The following is a 20,198-nucleotide window of genomic DNA, read 5'->3' as shown; positions in this document are numbered from 1 at the left end:
TGCTATGCCCTGGCATACTGCCTGGGATTTGATGAAATTAAAAGTAGAACTGGGATGCTGGGTCTTCCACTCCCACTGCTCCCCTGGCTTTTGTGCCACAAATGCTGTGGGTGGGAGAGCTTTGCAAAGAGCACCTGTGGCTTTAGTAAGTTTGCCTGCTCTGTGTTTTCGCCTGCCTTGTTGCAAACTTGCATGTGGTTTGCTCCTTGCATCTTTCTCCCTGAGGTTCATGCTTCTAGAGCAGTCCTGCTGTTCCCTTTCCAGTACCTCCCTGGCATTTTTCCAGTTTTTCATCTCCCTCACAGAATTTCTGATCAGAATGCCTTCACACCAGCCCTCTGCTATGCATTTATGTATCTGCACACCCTCTTACCTGATTTTAGAGAAGGCTGAGAGCTGGGAAAGTGAGAGGCAGAGGGAGCAGAGGACTCTGGTCTCACCTGAAACATGACCAGCTCAGCAGTGAGGCACCCTGCTAAGCCTTCAGCCTCACTGCATGCATCCTCCTGACCTTGTTATTGCCTTCATGCCAACATTTCCCCAGGGCAGGGCTCTCCTGAGGCTGTGCAGCATTTCCAGCAGAGGCAAGGCAGCAGTGCTGACCACAGCTGAAGCATCCTGCAAAGCCCAGCAGGCAGCCACAGTGCTGGTGAGAAATGGGGCAGGTATGAGCTGTTATTAAAGCAGAGTTATTTCCAAGACTGGTCCCTACATAAGAGCACCCAACTAGGCTGCAATGCATCCCTGGCACACCTCAGATTTGGGGTTTTAGGGCATGTGCCAGGGGTGCCTGCAGGCATCTGGGAGTGGTTAAGGATGGGGATGTTTCTCTGTGGACATTCTGCATCCCTCAGCTCTGGGTTATATTCATCTGCAAACCCAGCACCATTTGTTTTCTTCATCATGGCCTCATCAACAAGGCAAATGTGAGCAGGGCTTCTCCTTCAGCCTCACTGCTAGAAAACCCACTGTTTCTCCTACATGACAAGCTTTGATCAGGATCATTCATACATTGTGAATTCTTCTGAGGGCAGGAGGAGCTGGTGGAGGCAGGTGGCACCTGAAATCACATGGACATGTCAATGTGGCACTGCTGTTTGCACACGGAGTGTATCAATTAAAAAAAGGCCCAATAATCAAATTTAGCTGCATCTTGATATGGGGTTATGCTTGCATAAGGATCAGATGACTTCAAAGAGATAGCCACTGTTAGAATGGAGAAGGAGTTTCAACTGCAGGGGCCCTCCAAATCTTATATGTCTTAACCACATGTGGAAAACTGTCCTACACAACAATTTATGTGAGGACTGCTCCTGTTGGCCATTTGCAAATGTCTCAACACTGAACATCTTAGTGCCCAACATCTCTCTCAGTGCAGCTGTTGACCCACTTAAGCAAACAGAGGCAGGGAATTCTGAGGTCACTCAAGGGACTGCATAGTTGGTGGGTTTGGATGTACCAAAACTTGGTACCCTCCACTCCACACAGTGATGACTAAAGAGTAAATTTGATTTTCAAGCCAAAACTTCACGGATGAGTGAAGTCATATAATTCCCATCCCCTCCACATTTCTGTGTGGTCCTCTGGTCAGGACCACACATTGTGCTCTACTCTTCTGCCTCTCTCCATGATCCTGTTCCAGCTTTAGCCTTGTCAATCATGGACTGCCATCCTGAGAGAATGGAGGAACTGCTTAGTTATGTTCTTAGCTCTTCCTGGGGCGGGTTTGGAGCCAGTGCACCATCCCAGATGTGTTCTGCCTCCCCATCGTACAGCTGAGCTCATCAAATTTGTCAGTATAACCCCTTGTGTGGATGAGGGACCTGCAGCTTGCCCAGCTTGCCCTACATGGCTCAGAGGGTTACTCACTCCTGCCCCCCTGCCCCACCCAGGCTGTATTGTGGCACCATTGCTGAGTGTCCTTCACGGCACTGCACCCTGACCAGGCAGGGGTCACTGCCCTCAGCTCCAGTGTAACCATTTGATTGTGAACAGAACAGGCAACCTCACTGGCTGCTACCACACACCATGATCGAGGTCTGGGTGTCAGTGCTGCAGGGGACACACTTGATGATCCAGAAGAGCCAGCCCACCTTTAGCTGTCAACTAGAGCTTTTCAGGTGCTTCTCCTCTCCCAACCTCCTTCTTGCATTCTCAGAGCTCCTCTACTCTCCATTGAAATGTCCTTGGAGTACCCCTGCTCTTCCTGTGATGTCCAGCTCAGCTGGGCTCATGCCACCATGCCTTGCACATCCTATGCCTGTTCAAGGTCCCAGCAGGACAGAAGGCTGGGAAAGGAAACATCACCACCCACCACCACCACCACTGACAAACTTTGTGCCTAAGAAGGACAGCCCCATCCCTGCACCATCTCATCCCATCCCTTCACAGACTGCAGACTCCATCACCACCTCCATGGGCCAAAGCTGCATGGCTGCAGACAGAAGGGATGCACTGAGGATGGCATGGATCATGCAAGATGAGGCTGACATGCCCAAGGATGACTGGGCTAGCGGTGGGTTGCATGGCACTTGTCCATCCTTGTTCTGTACTGGAACTGTCCCTGTGGGTGTGCCAAGCCCTGGGTGCTGGCAGCCAGCTGGGCAGCAAGCAAGGGAGAGCTGTGTCAAGATCCCAAGGGCTTTTGCAGCAAGTCCCCAGGATGGGAGTTAACACAATTCTATAATTTTTAAATTGAAATCAAAGTGTAATTTGAACACAGGATCCTGCCCCCTGAGGAAGAGGAGAGTAAGTTTCCTTGTCTTAAGGCCCAGGAAAGATGAGAAGGTTTGTCAAAGCAGAACTCATCCCTTGCTCTTGAGCAGGGCCCATAGAGGCACCTCATGATCTGGACACATCCAGATGCCGTTTCTGCCTTTCCCTGCAGCACTGGGAGTGACATGTACACTGGGTGAGTGGTATCTTAGAGGATATGTCTATGCTGTCTCCTGTGCAGATGCCAGGCAGTCTGAGCACTCCCATTACAGCCTTGCACCATCAGGAACCCCTTGACAAGGGTCAGACAGGGCCCTGCCCAGTCTCAAAGCATCATGCACATGGCATCACCTTCCATGGTGTCTAAGGAAGCACCGTGCACAGAACATACCCCCCCACAGGAGCAAAAAAATTTCAATATCTACAGATCTTTCAGGAAAGCCCTTCTGCGCTTGGAAGAACGTCTGATTCAAGAGTTCCTGCTGCAGTGACAATCTTAGGTCTCAAAGCCAAGGAAAGCGCAGCACAGCCAGGACGAAAAACAGTTTAGAAAGAGCAGCAGCCGCTTGTAATGCAGGAGGGGACGGTGACAGGGACGAGCCCCTGCGGTCCCTGCAGTCGCCAGCCAGCGCAGCAGAGCAGAGCTGGCCGGACTTGGCTTGCTGCAGCCGGAGTTATCACTGGGTGGGTGGCAGTGGGACAGTGCCAGGAGCTGCCCGCCCCCAGGGCTCTGGCACTGAGCAAGGAACGGGGTTGGCAGAGCCACTCGGACCGAGGATGTGTAATCCATCCCTGCATCCCCATCTCCCCGCAGAGCCGTGCTCAGCCCCGCGTTCCTGCAGCGCTGCCGGGTCAGGCAGACCTCCTCACCCCACCTGGCCTGGGCGCGCTGACACCGGCACACTCGCACCGCAGCTGCCAGCCCTCTTGGCTCCGGTTACAGCCCTATAAAAGAGTTTGGGAGGCAGGGCAGAGAGGGAGCTGGGCTGGGTGTTTCACGGCCCTGCAGCCATGGGGGGCGGCGCTTTCATCCTGGTCCTCGCAGTGGCGCTGGCAGAGAGTGCTGCTCCTGCAGAGAGGAAGGTATGGGCATGGGTGGCAATGGGAGCGTGGCAGACAAGGCACTGGATACAGTGTGGGCAGCCAGTTCTCCCTTAAATGCCATTTTAGACTTAGACAAGCAGGAGAGCTTTGCAAGAACAGGTCCAGGCAGAGGGCAGGGTATCCTTGGATCACCCCCAGCCACCTGGTACCACCTCCAGAAAGATTTGCTCCCACGAGGGAGCCATACACAAGGCATTCCTTCCCTTGGGGTTTGTGCCTGTGAGCATCCCCTCTGGGTCTGGGTCTGTGTCTGGGTGCACTGTGCATGCTGCAGGGCTGGGGCACTCTGGCCTTGCTCCACCATCCTCTCAGCAGCACCCTGGGGCAGCATTTCCCCAGACTGGGATCAGGGAATACCAATACCCTGCCAATACCCTGCAGGTGCACTCACAGCAAGGCTTGTGTCTCCTCTGGTGTGGGACAGGAGCAGGGATGGGGTCCCTCTGTGTGCAGGGACAGAGAGAACATGGCTGGTTGTATTCCTTCAGTGCCAGCTCAATGGACTGTGGAGGAATGACCAGGACTCACTGATGGAGATTTCGGTGTTGAGGGACAACGGGGACTTCCAGGGACAATACCTCACACGAGTCACCCTCTCCGGGGGCTGTGCCCAAATCTCCCCCCTGAGGGGTGCCCAGCAGCAGCCTGGAGAGGAGGGCTGGCCCACCTTTGCCTTCACTGTGCGCTGGGACAAGTTCTCCAGTAAGTGCTGGGACACCTGGAGATGGCACAGGAGTTTTAATGGAAGCCACACATGCAGCCAGCAGGAATTTTCTTTAGCCAGGAAGTCAGCTGGGTGATGATTTGGTGCAGCTAAGCAGCAACACCTGCACAGTGTGGGGCTAAGGGGCAATGCTGGGTTTGAACAGGGAAGCTCCTCATCACCCAATATCTCTGAGGCAACTGTGGTGGGTCCAGACCCTGTTAGCACAAGTGAGATGTGGTGCTACAAATCCTGCCTTGTCTGAGGGACGGGGAGGGCAGGACCCCCCAGCATGGGTTTGGTGGTTGTGTGACCTTTGGAGCAGGAGCACAGCTGTGTCTGGGAGGACGGTGGGGAAGGGGAAGGAACCCATTTCCCCACAGATCTCCCAATAAGTGCTTCCTCCCAGATGCCACCACTGCCTTCGTGGGGCAGTGCTTTGTGGATGCAGGTGGAAAGGAGATGCTGAGAACCATGTGGCTGCTGCGTGAAGCTGTCGGGTCCCTTGAGGATGACTGGAAAGCTACAAGGTAGTGGGGGGATATGGGCGACACTAATCCCACAGAGGGGCCCTCACTTGAGGAAACTTGGGGCACATTTGGGGACACCCCATCGCTGCTGCGAGCACTGCCAGCTCTGAGGGGGCAGTGTCTGTGGGTCATCCCACAGGAACTCTCAACTTCTCACAGGGTGGGCAGAAATGTCTTCACACGTAAACGCACCACAAAAGAGAAGATCCTGCCGAATATGTCCCCTCTCTGTGAAGCTGTGTCTTCACCAGCCCCATGATGGGGTGGTCTGACTGCAGCCTAACTCCCCAACAAGGCAAGAAAAACCTGCCTCCCAAATGAGAATAAAATTTTTTAATTATCCGCTGTTGTTGCCTTTTCTTAAAGTCTGTCCTTGCTACACCTGAGGTGTCACCACTGCCCTTCTGCATGGACATCTGCATCTCTCCCTGATCCCACCTATTCACCTCCCTGGGCTCATTTCCCCTCTCATCTAAACCCAAACTTCCACTCTGTGTCCTCATTCCCCACCTACCTCACAGTGGCAGAACTAGCAGCAGCATCCTGGATTCAGCTCACTTCCTTGCAGTGCCTTCATATCCATTCCCACCAGACCCTTTACAATACTGAAACTTCATGCTTTGTTGGATTGGGTGATGGAGAAAGCATTATCAGTAGATCAGAGATGTTAATTAAGCACTTTCTTTGTGCTATATGGCACCTAAAACAACATGTGCACAAATTAAAGGTCCTATCCCCTCCCCTGCCATCCCCCTGGGTTACACTCAGGGATTTTCCCCTTCTCTACCACTGCATTTTGGCAGTGCCTCTCTATTTGCCTCTGTGGACACCTGCCAAACTTAGTCAGGTGTTTTGACGCAAAGTTTTTGGCAGGTCTGTGAGAGAAGAGGAAGCCTCTTGTGGAAGTGTTATGAAAATACCTCAGCCCCAGCCCACAGTATCATGGCCACACAGTCCATCAAGCCTGGCCAGCTCTAGTGAAGCTGCAGCATGGTGCCATGAAGCGGAGGGAACCTGCCACCACCCTGGGATCTCTAGCAAGGTGGCTTGTCCCTGCCAAACAGCACAGAAAGGCAGGAGCTGGTGTCAGGACAAAGGAACAATGTGTGGCATCCAGGATAACAGCAAAAGAACCCCTGAGGGGAATTTCTCTGAGTTCTTGTGATAGGCCATGAGTTTGTGACAGAAAAAGATAAAAAGCAGGAGGGATGTGTTAGGAAAGGGGTGTTTTCCACTCAGCCCAGCTTTTGAGACTCCCTAGATGAGAGATGTGCTGGGCACAAGGTGCCAGGATATGCAAGGGCTAGCAGAGGGCACTGGGAGGTGCCACCCCAAAGGGACACTCCCCTGCCCCTAGTTTCACACTGAAGCCCTGCTGTCATGCCCTGTCCCAGCTGTCTTGGAAACAGCAGGTGCTGATTCAGCTGAATCCCACCTGAATTTTCAGCTGCCGCAGCCACATGCCTGCTCCAGGCATCACAGCAAAGGCATAGCTCAGGAAGACAGGCACAGTGCATGCTGCATTTTGCACATCAAAGGTCTTTTAAAGCAGCAAAAACAAGGAAAAAATGTGAATACAATGCTGATTGTCATGCTCTGTATGTTTGGCAAACACACTCACTGGGACCTCAGTAATGCTGCTACAGTAACTTCTTCCTCTAACTCTCACAAGAATAGAAGCAAGAGCATCAAAGTCAGCAGCTGACATCCAGAAGAGGCTGGAGAAATGTTACTGCTTCTAAAATGAGTAAGCTTTCCCTTCTGCGAGGCGCTGCAGCACCCTGGTCAGACAGAGGCAGCAGCAAAGAAGGGAGGGGCTAAATGTTGAAATAGGTGGTAATTTCCAGCCTTCATGCATGTGAGGCAGTTTCCCAAAGAAGATATTGATGCTTTCCAGGCTACTATATGGATTTATAAAAAACTTGTGCCCCCCCTCCTCTGCACGGTCGTGCTTAGTCCTGCATTCCTTCAGCCCTGGCCAGGTCATGCAGACCTCTTCATCTCACCTGCCCCGGGCACACTGACATCAAGCCGTTCATCTCACTGCTGCCATCCTGGTGCTAGTGGGGCTCCAGTTACAGCCCTATAAAGAGTGCCAGGCTGCCGGGCTGGGAGGAGCTCCTAGCAGCCTTGAAGCCATGGGGAGAAGTGCTTTTGCCCTGGTCCTTGCCCTTGCCCTGGCAGTGTGTGTTGCCCCTGCGGAGAGGAAGGTATGGGACAGATGACAATAGGGATATGGTGCTGGCTACCTTCTAGACCCCAAAGTCTGCTGCTGGAGCATCATAGCTCAACAGGGAGCCAGAGCTGGGCTGCTGGAACTGATGGGAGCTGCACTGTGCAGCTGAGGGAAGGTGCAATGGGGTTGGGAAGAAGGGGTTGCTCCTGCTAGGATGCTTCTTGCTGCGGGAAATGATTCAGAGGAAGGTAAACACAGCCACACCCCAGACAGCTCCTGTTTTCCCACCTAGAGTGTAGGAAAAGCAGTGCACATACTGCTTCAGTATGAGGGGACTGACTCTCCCTTGGGTGAGTGAAACCACCCCCGACAGCGGCTGAGCTGAATGCAGACAGAGCTCAGGCACGACGCTCACACTGAGATGGAAACACCAGGGGCACATCAGGTCTGTAGCACACCATGCACTGCTGCAGGCATCTCCAGTCAGAGCCAGGGTGAAGGGGTGGGGGTCACTCCCTGCCTGGTTATTCTAACCCACAGCACTGGCCTTGTAGTGCCTCCTCTTGGGGTCATGGCAGAGCGACACCAGCTCTCGGATGGTTGTGTTCACCGTGGAAAAGGACAACAGATTCTCTGGTTTTTACCTGCCGGGACCTGCCGCTGGCAACTTGGAATTCCTCACCTCTCCACTGGAAGGGTCCCAGCAGGACACAGGGCTGGCCCCACAGCCCATCTTTTCGTTCACCGTGAACTGGCGGCTCCGAGGTAGGCGCAGGGGGCCAGCACCCCGCAGCGGGGATGCCAGCCGGGCACAGGGTGACCCTGTGCCTCACTGCCTGACTCACATCACCTTAAACCCTTTCAGACTCAGGGGCTGCCCAGACAACTGTCTTCCTGGGCCAGTGCTATGTGGACACCAACGGGGAGGAGACCCTGCATGCCCTGTGGCTCCTGCGAGAGGCAAATGACAGTCCTGCAGAGGACTGGAAAGCCACACGGTGAGTGCTGGGTCCCAGCTACTGCTCTGCCGGGTCTCCTGTGACTCAGACTGGAGAAGGGAGAAATCCCACGGGGTGAAGCACGGGAGAACCGTGAGGGTGGAATGAGTTGGTCACCAGTGATATGCAAGGGCTAAGGAGCATCTGTGTGACATGGTCCACCCCTGCATGCCAGATGTGCCTCCAGGTGGGGGATCCCAGGACGGGGTCTGGCCACAGAGAGCCCTCCCCGGGACCTTCTTTCCACACTCCACAGGGGGGAGAGAAGAGGAAAAGATGCCAGCACCTCTGTTACAGGCTGTTGGAACCTGTAGTACCCCAGTCAGCCACACAATGCTCCCTTTGGGTTTTCCTTCCACCCTCCACAGCATACATGACCTCATCTGATGTGGTGTTTTCTGCAGGATTGGCACCAGCATCTTCACACGGATAAAATAACAGCAAGTGGGAAAATCCAGCAGGCTCAGGATGGCAGGGAGTCCCTCGGCAGACTTTGCCTGCATCAACGTGCAGCACTTGAGCAGCTCTCAGCCCAGAGGTTCATGCTTTCTTAGGCAAGTTCACCAGAAGCAAAATAAAGGGTTTCAGTGGGGATGTGGGGCTTGGCTCTGTCTTCTGCCTGGCCTCAAACTTGGGTTTGTCTCACCCAGCAGCCACCCTCCCACAGGGAGGTTTCATGCCACACTGGGACTGAAAAAGACAACAAGGCTGAGGGCAGCAAAGTCCCTGGGGATGGGAACTGTCCCAGCTCCCCTCCCTGGCAGTGTGCAGCAGTACTGTGCCCGCAACCCTGACCCTCGGGGTCACTCCCAAATGTCCCTAGATATGGGGACCAAGCCAGGCTGTAGCCAGGCAGAGGGACAAGGCACAGCCCCAGTGTGCTGCTGCAGCCAATGCTGCAGAGCCTTCCCCATGAGAGCTGAGCACAGGAAGCTCTCGGATGCCTGAGCGCTCGGGGTTGCAAATGACTCTTGCAGAGCCGCCAGCCTCCGGTTCCCAGCCCCGGCGGATGTGCAGCACTGCCCCAAGAGACCCTTGGGTATGGCCATGTCCTCTGATAAATGCATGGGGGTGTGTCTCCAGCCAAGACCCTGAAGATGTCTAGGCTAGGGAAAGAGAATAGGGGAAAGACACATCTGGCACTGGCTGGACTTTCTTAGGCATCATAGCCCGAACTCTCTGTCTTCTGCCCTAGACACTTTGCAAAGTGGTCCTAACATGACCCCTGCGGGTCAGGGTTCAGGGCTGAGGTGCGCAGCTGCAAGAGCTGCAAGGAGGCAGTGGCAACATCATTGTATTTCCAGCTGCTTTTAAAACTTCTTTGCAGATTTCTGTTCATTTTTCCATTTCCACCAATATCCAGCAGCTGGAGCTAGTGGATAAAAATAGGAAGATGCTGACACAGGATTTAGACTTCTCTTGAAGAGGTGGATATATCTTGTTTCTCCTACTGACTGAATTTTCCATCTCTCTGAGAAACTCCAATTCATTTTTTTTTTTAAAGTGCAAACCCAGTTCCTTTAAAGCCATGATCAAGAAGTGTTTTGCATTGGTTACACAGCTCAGGCTGGACTTCCTTGGCAATAGAAAGCAAATTTCATTTTTTGCTTTCACAATCCTCAGTATATCACTATCATGGAAAAGAGAAGATACTCTGATACTCAAGGAGTCACCAAGCAAAAAAGATTGTTTCCATCTGACAACACCCATCTGGGACTTGCCAAGGACTGTCCAGGATATTTTTCCCTGAAAAGTGCATGCTTTCAGTCTGCCAGTGTAATCCCTCAATGCTGACACAGGCACTTGTTGGGACACAAGGTTTATCTTGGCAGTAACAGAGGGAAAAAGGGGGGGACACAAACTGGGACCACAACATTGACTTAAAGCAGAGTCTGTGCATTTGTGTGCATGCAAGCAGCACCAGTGCCCATGCAGACCATGCTCTGATTCCTGCAGCATGCTAGGAAAAAGAACAGGGATCTGCAGCACAGAGGACAAGGAGGGTGGGAGGAATATCAGGTGGCTCCTGCTCTTCTTCTTGATATAATGAAGTCCTCAGTCAAAGGACTCGTTATGAGCACTTTTATCATTACTGTCCTTTAACCCAAGGCATGAACTTCAGGCTGAGCTTCCTCTTTCCCGCTCAGAGCTGCTTGCTGTGGGACTGGCATGAGAATGCAGAAAGCAATGAAAAATAGCACACCTGGGTCATTATGAGCTGAGACCATGGAGCAACACTCCCAAAACCTCCCAGCTCCTGGCTCCCAGGCTGCTCTCCCAGAGTTATCTCCCTTCCTGACATCTGGCCAAGCAAGCCAGACTGCTACAAAGGGCAATACTGACCCCAACATACCCAGACAAACACCAGCTCACGTGGCTTCTCCCAACTTGGCTGACAACACCACCATATATTACTTCACATAGCTCATTCGATATCGATTAGTGCTGGGTCAGGAACACTGTGTAACATCTGTGACACTACACACTCTGGCCTTGAACTGCGAAAAATGAAACTAAAGGGGCAACAGGCCATTACACCCACTGACCCTGAACTGCCAAAAATGAAAGTAGGGTGGGAATAGGACATTACGTACCTTGGCCTCGAATTACAAAAAATGAAACTAAAGTGGGGAGGGGCATTACACACCCTGGCCTCAAACCGCAGAAAATTAAATTAAGTGTAATGGGGCCCTGAACCTTCCTGATGCCATGCACACCTCCTGGGGAAGGAGTTCTAGTGGTTTCTTGGTGATGCTCAGTGCTAGCCAGGGTAGAGCTGTGACCCAGCCTTCCTGGAAGCATGCTGCTACCTGTCCTGAGGCAGAGGCTCTGGGCAAGCCTCTCCTTGGCTGTCTCCCCTCCCGACATAATGTTTGTTGTCTCATATGTTGTTTGGTTTTGTTCCCTGTGTGGGATACAAGTGTGAAGCTTCCTGCACCCACTGCCTTGCTCAGGTGCCACGCCCCCAAATCCTACACTGAGCTCAGAGTGCCTCCAGTGGACCCACTGACCCCAAGCAGACTTAGGGAAAAGCCTGAATTTAGCAACACCACAGCAGGGAAGGCCCACCCGGTGGCTGTTGCAGCACCCTGGCTCAGCTCCACTTCCTGCGATTGTGCAGCTGCCCATTACGAAAGCAGCGGTGGAGGCTGACACCGGCTCCTCGCGCTTCCTCCGGGGGAAGCTGCTCGCTTCCGCAGCGCCGGGGGGTGTGTGTGTGTGGTGGGTGCTGGGTGCTCACCACATACACCTTTCTTCAAGAGTGCTTTCGCACCTCTGAGACAAGGTGAGAGCAGAGCAGCAGCCCTACAAACCCACAGTGTGCCTCAACCACCCCCTCTGCACAGCTGCAGCCGTGCAGACTTCCCCTGCATTGATCTAAGAGGGATTGCTCCCCAAACTCCCCATGGTTTCTCCCACAAGGCTACCAGCCCCAGGTGCAGCCCCCAGAATTCACCCAGCATTTCACCAAAACCATCAGAGAGGACAGACACACCATCAATATTTATTTAGACTCTATTAATAAGGAAGTTATTCATTATTTTTCTGATCCATTTTGAAGCTATCCCTGCTCATGGCAGGGGGAACTGGACTAGATGACCTTTAGAGGCCCCTTCCAATCAAAACCATTCTACATGATTCTATGGAGAATGTCCTGCAGTAGGACAAGGAGATCTCTACAGGTATCACTAAGCTGCACTCTGGCAAAGACACTGCTCACCAACTCAAAGCATTTCTGTTCAGCCGAGAACTGTTGACTGTGTCACCAGCCAGCACAAGAAGGCTTGGGCACACAAGGACACAGCTTTGAAACTGTCCTGTGGCCAGGAAAGCCTTCAGAGGAGAAAGCAGCTCTGCTGCTCTCTGAACATGCCGCCTCAGCAGTCTGGCTCAAGGCATGCCTGCTCCCTGAAGCCCAGAAGCCTTCAGGAGACGAAAGGCTCAGCCCTTACGATAGGCAAACAGCACACATGGCTTGGGAAGGACTTCATATTACCTTCCCTAGCCAGGCTTGGAGAGCTGTGGCCATGGCTCAAAAGCTAGCAGGAACAGGCGACATGCTGAGTCTGTCGCAGCAGCAGGCAGGACTACTCCTGAGAGCACTGAAGGTCAACCTGCTCCCTGACACAAGAAATCAGGCAGCACCACAGGACTAAGGAGCAGTGACATGGGATGCATTTCTGGGGCCACAACACATACTAAGAAGTGCCTGCTCATCTCCAGCTGGGCAGTGAAGAAGTAGAGCAGTAGCCTCCATCACTAACTGCATCCAGTCAGACCAAACACTGGAACCTCATTCCAACTGCCTCCACCCTCCCTGCCACAGCCCATCCCCACAAGCCACTGGGTGCACTCTGGGCTGCAAGCCACATCGGCAGCCATAGCAAAGTTCTCAGAATTTCCTGTCCCATCTCAGATGGAGCCTTATAAAAAAATGTCAGAACGATTCCTCCCTGGTAAACCCTCTGAGTTGACAGCAATCAGGAGAGTATTCAGAAGAAACTGCTTGGATAGATAATCTGTTCGTGCAGCTCTGCCCCACAGGATGCCCAGTATCATCCCAAGGAGCAGGATGCAGCATTGGTCACATCTCATTAGCATGGTTCTGCTGGATGAGAACTCTGTCAGGGTGTTCTACCCACTCCTGACCCTTGGATTTCCATGGCACCAACACTGCTGCTGGCAAAGGGTGACTCTGGGGTGGGTCTGCCTCAGACCCTGCTGCTGCTGGAGGGTCAGAGGATGAGTTGCCGTTGAAAGATCTGGGACTGGAGTTAAGTGGACTCTGCTTCTCTTCCCATGACTGACTGAGGTTGCCTGACAGCAAGGGGTCTCCAGGATCAGGGTTGAAGCCCTCCAGCTCAGTGTCATGCTGCACATCAGGTGCTCCCTGGTTCGGAAACTCACGGATCTGCCTTGACAGCACTGCAAGAGAGGTAAAGCCAACCCTGTCATTGCCAGCCTCCCACCCTCCAGTGTTGAGCATGCAGCCACCACAGAGCCCACGAGGGAGGACAAAGTGTTTAACCAGGACTTCCTCTTCCCAGGGAGGCAGGGAGAGGACGCTGCACAGCTGCCAGGCGCAAGTACAGCTTGTGCTCCAAGAGGGACCGGAACTCTTCTGTCCTTGCACCGCCCCTGGCACAGGGCCCTGGCTCCAGGCAGGCCTCTGCAACGGGGCTGAGGAATAGTGCAGAGCTGGGGCGAGGCAGCAAGCCAAACCTAGTGGGTTCCTCAGGCAAGGGGATGTTGAGTTGATGTGCCGCAGAGTTGTGGCTGTCTCTGGGGAAGGTGCTGCGCTCTGAAGGGCAGCACTTCACCTGGAGCCACACCTCAGCCCCAACCTGGGCACCTCAGCCGCAACCTGGGCACTCACCCTTGAGCTCCTGCTGTGGCTCTATGCTCCCCGGTGAGCGAATGCTGGGGGACAGAATGAGGCAGAAGGACAGAACCACAATCTGAAACAGAAAGATCAGTACAGACCTCAGCAAAGGAGATGGACAGGCACCACTAAATGCAATAAAAGCCTCTCTCCCAAACTTGTGAGGACAGCAAACTCCTCCAACGGACACTGGAGCTGAAGGCACTTACCATGGTGCAGGTTTTTCTTCTGGTAGTTTTGGGGGCAGACTGTCTCACCAAGGCCTGCAGTTTCTGCAACTGTCTGAGCAGTGACCTGCAGGAGAGCAGGGAATGCAGGTTAGCACAGCAGCCGAACCTAGCTGCACACTTCCCTCCACCTTCTGCAGCCAGGGACAGGCCACAGTCCTGAGAAGAGGAACAGCCTTCCCCACCACATCTCCTACCAAACCCAACAAGGCAAACTCACATGTTTTGCTTCTGCAGCTGCTGCACCTTCTTCTCCAGTTCATGGTTTTCAGCTGTGCATGCTGCCACCCTTCCCAGGAAGAATGAGAGGCGTGGGGGAAAAACAGAGAGACTTTGTTGGTCAACAGTGGAGACTTCACATCAGTCTCCGGACAGCTGGGGCAGACAAAATTGGTCCTGGGGTTCACCTGGTATCACCTGCAGTAAAGCCCAGAGAGCACCACCCCACACCAGATATGGGGAGGTATGAAGCCCTGTTAGTCCTGCAGAGAAGCAGTTGACCAACCCCTACGGATGCTCACTCCTAGCAGCACACCAGCCTTGCAGATCTGTGACATCAGGCTTTATTACTAACAACCAGGAAAACCCATTCGACCTAGCAGATCAGCTATCTGGCTTGAACAGAGCCATCTGGGTCATCTCCAAGCACAAGAGTACCAGGTAGGTTCTACCCTGATGTTCTAAACCCTCTGCTAAGGGCTGCTGCCCCACAGGGCCAGCCTCACTTTCTGCCCAGGGTGGCATGAGCCCAGCAGACAAACAGCACAGCATTTTGTATCAGGTATCCCCTGTTTCCAGACCTGGCAATGAAGGACAATGGTAAGGACAACTAAGGCCATGTAGAAGGAGAGCAGCCATTCTGTGATCCATCACATCACATACTCACTCCCTTTCCCTTGTTATCAAGCACTAAAGGTTCTATGCACTAAGTATCAAAACAAACAGATTTCTTCTCCTTCATGCCAGCCTGAAAGTCCCTGGGCACCAGGCCATTCCCATTCCACCCTTGAAGGTTGCAGCCACACAGCAAGCTCTGTGTTGCTGACAGCCCTATCACAGAGCAGGGAAGTACAACAGCACAGAGTGCGTTGTCTACAAAATCAAGCATTTAGAAAGTCCCAAGGGGCACCTTGGGAGTAGAATATCTCTTGGACAGCTCAGAACCCCTCCGCTCAGGGACACATCTACCATTGCCTGCTTCCTCCCATGACTGAGTGACAGCCTTGTATTATTTTTAATCTATCTTATGATCATTATATTAATACCCATAACTATCTATTAAGATCTGATCCAATATACAGAGGGGCTGGGTGACTAGGAATTGTAAGTAAAGACGCATTAGAAAATAGGTGATTAGAAATTCTAAGTTAAGTTGCACGACAAATCCTGTATTACACTGCTTATAGACTGTACTACATTGACTCTGCTTGTAGAAAACCTGTGCCATTCTAATCACAAATCCTCTGCTATACTAATCGTAACATGATAGGGAAATGAAGTTCTGATTGAAACTACAATTCAGCGCCATCATCATTCTGCCAAGGATCCCTGGAATATATGATCCCTCAATGCTGGATGACACTGCTGTGTGACCATACCTGTTTTCCAGGCCATCCACGTAGATCTTTCTCCGGCGACGACTATCCTGAGCTGCCTGTTTGTTCCGAATCTTACGACGCACTTTCCTCAGAACTCGCTCTTCAGCCTGCAAGGATCATCTCATTAACAGCAATCCCAGGGAACTGGCAATGCCCCTCTCTCAGACTGCTCACACATCTCAGTGCCCAGCCCTGGACACAAGTGCTTGTGTCTTCTGTCCTTCCTACAACACTGAATAAATTGCAAGGCAAACCCTGGCCTGCTGACGCAGCTAGCAGCTCCCATCGTAGCAAAAGAAAGGCATACCTAAGGGAAATGAAAAGCACACAGCTCACAGGCCACTTGGCAAGGAGAAAAAAATAGCTGGAGACAATTGCAGTGTAACTGCTTCCTGAAAACAGCCATGAGAAGGGAGACTGATAGCAGCCAGAAGCTGCTGGAAACATGGATGACGCGCTGGACATAAAAGGAGGAAAAGGACACCAAGCCCAGATGAACATCTGGACAACAGTATTGTCATCAGGGCACTGTCCTGTAGTTTCAAACCCCTACAGAACCTGACACATTTGAGTGGCTTAAGTCTCTTTGGTTCTAGTGAGGACTCACTTTGGTTAGTGGCAGGCAGGTTGGTAGTGTAACACCTTCTTTCTCCAATAGCTGTTTCTCCTCCTCTGTCAGGACCAGTTCTGGGAAGTCAGACTAGAAAACAGCAAAAATAAGCCTACTGAGAATGAAAAATACAGGGAGTCCACGCCAGGCCAGAGAGGACACGCGCCAAACACAAAGAACTGCAATCAGCTCTCCCAAAGCAGTGTCATGCTTTCCCTCAGAGATACCCTTCATAGGAGCCAAGTCAGAAGAGAAGGAGAGATGTGAGCAGAAGCAAAGGCTGGGGTCCACAGGCATGAGAGTCAGTACCTGTACAATGGCTCCAGGCACAAGCTGGGGTTCATCTTCCACAGCAACAGCAATGGGGAAACTGGTGCTCTGTTCCAGCACTTTGCTTGTGCTTTCCAAATCCACCCATGCCCCTGCAAAAGAAAAGATGAGTCAAATACTGGGCCTCAGTGGGGCAGCACCTGACCAGCCAGCTTTGAGTAGCACGAAACAGCAATTTTACAGCAGCAGAAACCTTCTACTCTTGGCTTTCTCCATTATTGCCTGACACCCATCAAAACAAACCAATATGGGACTGCTTTTCTCTTTTCTGCCTATAGCTAGGGTAGAGAGAGTCCATACACACCACTAACCTAGCTCAATGGTAACATCTCCTTCTGCCATGTCAGACTTCACACTTTCCAGTGCAGGCCAGTCCTGGTGAAGGGAGTAGTTATGATCAACTTGCACAATGTCTCGGCTTGCAAAATTACTACCAAGGCAATGGGACAGATGCTGATCCTCAGAAATGCTGCTGTCATTGTTGGCAGGCAAATAACTGAGCTTGTCTGGTTCATCTTCTAGAGGGGTCAGCAGTGAGCTGATGAAATCATCCATCTCCTTGTCCAGGAGCTGCAGAGGAACAGCTTTTACTCAGCAGGGAGAAAAACCTCCTAAATCTCAGCTCAGCAGCAATTCCTCACAAAGAGCTCACCTCAGGCACTGGCAGGCCCCAGTCTTCCAGCAGACCATTCTGCTCCCCTGAGATTTCAGGGCAGGGAGCATCATCCTTCAGGAGAAAGTCAAGCAGATCCACCTCTGCCAGGGCATCCAGTTCCTCTGGGCACGACATCTGAGAAGGGAACCCAAAGTGAGTTCAAAGGAGACACCAGCTTTGCTTTAAGGTATCCCACAGACTCTACAGACAAAGTATCCCAAATGACACAATGTCAACATCAGGGATGGCCAATTCACATGGAACTTCTCCAGACAGGCTTTTATAGCACCACTGGTGACAACAATACAGGACTTTTCCCACAAGGTTATTGTGACCCAGCCACAGGAGCCTCGCTCCACCCAGAGCATAAAAGCCGCAAGAAGGAGAGGAAAAGTGAAACAATCCCAGACTTAATGGTGTGGAGAGCATGCAAGGTTCTGCTGTTCCACAGAAGCCCTGAAGGTACCATACCCCCTTGGTGTGTACCCAGCAGGGAGTTTCCTGTCCCAGGAAATAAATAACAGTCATTGTTGAGGTTTAAATTAAACGGATTCTGTTAACGATTAAATGATGATCAAATTCTAAGTAAGAGATGATGGAACAGAAATTAAATGGTAATCAAATGGTGATTAAGTGATCATTGAAGGGTAATTAATGAATGATTTTGCAGACCTAAATGATAACTTAGTAATTCAGACAGCTGTAAAACACTGTACTAAATAAGAGAATATTGTAATAAATAAACAGGTATACGTATATATATAAATGTCACTAGCACACAATATTCTTTTAGGCTGGAAGCAAAACACTCCTTACCTCAATGTAGAGATCAGACACTGGTAAAGCGTCTCTCAGCCCTGAGGAGTGACCTGGAGAGCCGTCCCTGTTGCCAGGGAAGTCAGACCCAGCAGCAGGGGAGCAGCAGAGCTCAGTGGCTCAAGCTGGCCACAGGTACTTAGAGGGCAAAGTGACAGACTTGCAGCCAAACACCGCCCTGGCACTTTGCACCTGTGTGGCTGTGGCAGCTTTAGCTTTGTCCGGCCTCAGCTCGGGCTGCTGCTGTTATGTCCTGACAAGACATGGCCCAGGTGCCTCGGTCCCTGAGGAGATGTGGCGCCGCATGGTGTCAGCGGGATCAGCCCGGCCGGCTTGTGGGCGATGCCTGAGCCACGGCACTGCTCAGGCTGTCAGAGCACAGCCATCCATCACACCTCTCCATCAGCACTGCTGAGCTTTCACATCTAGCTGTCAAGTTTCACAGTCTGGGAAAAAAAAAAACCAAAACAATACAGAAAAAATAGAATGCCACCTAAACCACCTGAAACCCCACCCAAAACCAAAGGGCCAGGGCAGGCCCCAGCCAGGGTTGCTGTGCCAGCTGACTGGGAGGAGGGCTGTCAGCAGAAAGTGGAGCAGCAGGAGGAACTGGGCAAATCCGGGCAATGGTAGGGCCCATGGCTTCCACAGATTCAGAGGAGTTTCCCTCATGGAGCGTGGTAGACAGCACGGGAACAGGAGGAGCAGGTGCGGCAGGAGGACGGGTCACCGGAGCGCAGGGCCGGGAATACCCACCCAAGGAGAAATAAGCAGCCCCTCTCAGCCACGGACTAGACCACGGATCCCCTAATCGCCAGACCTCCCGGACCGCCGCTAGTGCCCGGCGCCCTCCCGCCCCTCACCTCAGCCCCGCCGGTCCCGATGCACCGCGGTGACGTCACTCGTCTCCCGGCGGGCCCCGCGCGCCGCCGCTACCCCGCCCGCGCTGACGCCCCGGTCCCCCATTGGCTGGGAGGGGGCACGTGGGCGGCGGGAGCGCGCGCGGGCAACGGGAGCGCGGGGCGGGCGGGGAAAGGAGGGGATGGGAGAGAGGGCTTGAGGGGAGAGCAGTGTGCCTGGGGTCATGCGAGGCCCCGGGGATGTCCCGAGGCGGGCGGACGCCCGGGAGTGCGGTGTGAGCAGCGGGCAGAGCACGGCCCCGCTGCACGGGCGCGGAAGCATATTTAGCCCCGGGGCGTCGGGCCGGGCAGCGCGGGTACAGAGTCGCGCTGTCCGTAGATGCGGATGCCCGTGGTGTTGTGTCTGTGTATGGCGGGATGCCCGTGGGATTGGAGCGCAGCCCCGGAGGTGAGAGGAATGTTACATTTGTCTTTACAAACAAACTGTAGATCTGTTGGTAGGTAAAGTTAGCACCTATAGATAAAAGAAACAATGAGAGGGATTACACTGATTGATGAATGGAAAAAGAGATTTGCCTTTACAAACAAACTGTAGGTTTGCTGGTAAATAAAATTGGGTAACAGAAGATGAAAGAAGCAACGGGGAGGGGGAAAACTGAATTCTACAAGAATTAAAAATTAAAAGGGAGGGTTATACATTAGAGGGGAATGTCAGGTGTCAGGCGTTCCGGGAAGTCTGTGCCTCTCGAGTACCTCAGCCAATGGGGAAAGAGAGAGGGAAAAGCGGCCGGGAAAATAGGATAAAAAGGGAGGCTGCGTCCTCCAAAAATTTGAGAGATCCCAGGGGAATGCCCCATGGCCTCTCCCTTTATTCGAATAAAGCAAAAAGGACTCCTCTGTCTCCTTTTTGGACATAAACCTCTGGTGTTTGTGGGTTAATTTCCCTTACAACTTGGGGGCTCGTGTCCGGGATATTTCCACCGTCCGGGGCAGCAGGCAGCGGTGGAGCTGAAGGCGCGCCTCACCCAGTTTCGGTGATCAGCTCCCCCGGGTGCCGGCTGGCACTGGGCGATCGATTGGGTTCCCGAGACTGTCCAGGAGACAGACGAGTGGCGGACCAGGGGGGTCCGTGAAGAGTCCGCAGGGAAGGACCACTGAAAATCTCACCGGTGAGTAAAGTGGGATCCTCGGGGAAGCAAACCTGGGAGGGCGCCCATGGAGGGCAGCACAGGTGAAACGGGGAACCCATGGAAGGTAGCACAGGTACACCTGGGAGGGCGCCCATGGAGGGCAGCACAGGTGAAACGGGGAACCCATGGAGGGTTGGAAGGGTGAAGCCAGGAAAAATATTGTTATTTTGTGTGGCCAGAGTATAAGTTGTCAAAGGGGCTTATAAGGCCATGTTATATAGATGCCCTGGGGGGGCAATACGGGAAATCGAGAAGGGATCTCGATAGTCCATGCCCTGAGGGGCAAAAAGGGGAGTTGAGAGA

At 52.8% G+C, this 20,198-nt stretch overlaps 3 protein-coding genes across 3 annotated transcripts; 2 read left to right on the top strand and 1 right to left on the bottom strand.

Annotated features, from left to right (window-relative positions):
* The first annotated feature begins 3,603 nt into the window (after positions 1 to 3,603).
* LOC306814505 (avidin-like) lies at positions 3,604 to 5,362 on the top strand. Its single transcript, XM_079330638.1, has 4 exons — positions 3,604 to 3,798; positions 4,308 to 4,521; positions 4,932 to 5,052; positions 5,212 to 5,362. Exons 1-4 carry the CDS (start codon positions 3,727 to 3,729, stop codon positions 5,309 to 5,311), a joined length of 507 nt encoding a protein of 168 aa, XP_079186764.1. The 5' UTR covers positions 3,604 to 3,726; the 3' UTR covers positions 5,312 to 5,362.
* Positions 5,363 to 7,180: 1,818 nt separating this feature from the next.
* Positions 7,181 to 8,785, top strand: LOC306814478 (avidin-like). Its single transcript, XM_079330570.1, has 4 exons — positions 7,181 to 7,262; positions 7,783 to 7,993; positions 8,094 to 8,226; positions 8,631 to 8,785. The coding sequence occupies exons 1-4, from the start codon at positions 7,191 to 7,193 to the stop codon at positions 8,662 to 8,664; spliced, it is 450 nt and encodes a 149-aa protein (XP_079186696.1). The 5' UTR covers positions 7,181 to 7,190; the 3' UTR covers positions 8,665 to 8,785.
* Positions 8,786 to 11,716: 2,931 nt separating this feature from the next.
* On the bottom strand, positions 11,717 to 18,293 carry CREB3 (cAMP responsive element binding protein 3). Its single transcript, XM_079329904.1, has 10 exons — positions 17,846 to 18,293; positions 17,027 to 17,164; positions 16,686 to 16,944; positions 16,354 to 16,466; positions 16,042 to 16,134; positions 15,435 to 15,541; positions 14,057 to 14,125; positions 13,819 to 13,903; positions 13,604 to 13,685; positions 11,717 to 13,152 (listed from the first exon to the last, which is right to left on the bottom strand). The coding sequence occupies exons 2-10, from the start codon at positions 17,162 to 17,164 to the stop codon at positions 12,812 to 12,814; spliced, it is 1,287 nt and encodes a 428-aa protein (XP_079186030.1). The 5' UTR covers positions 17,846 to 18,293; the 3' UTR covers positions 11,717 to 12,811.
* Between the last annotated feature and the right edge of the window lie 1,905 nt (positions 18,294 to 20,198).

This window comes from Erithacus rubecula (assembly GCF_903797595.1).
Source record: "Erithacus rubecula genome assembly, chromosome: Z".
In the NCBI taxonomy this organism is placed as follows: Eukaryota; Metazoa; Chordata; class Aves; order Passeriformes; family Muscicapidae; genus Erithacus; species Erithacus rubecula.
The sequence above is the reverse complement of the archived record's forward strand: the minus strand, read 5'-3'. Positions and strand labels throughout refer to the sequence as shown.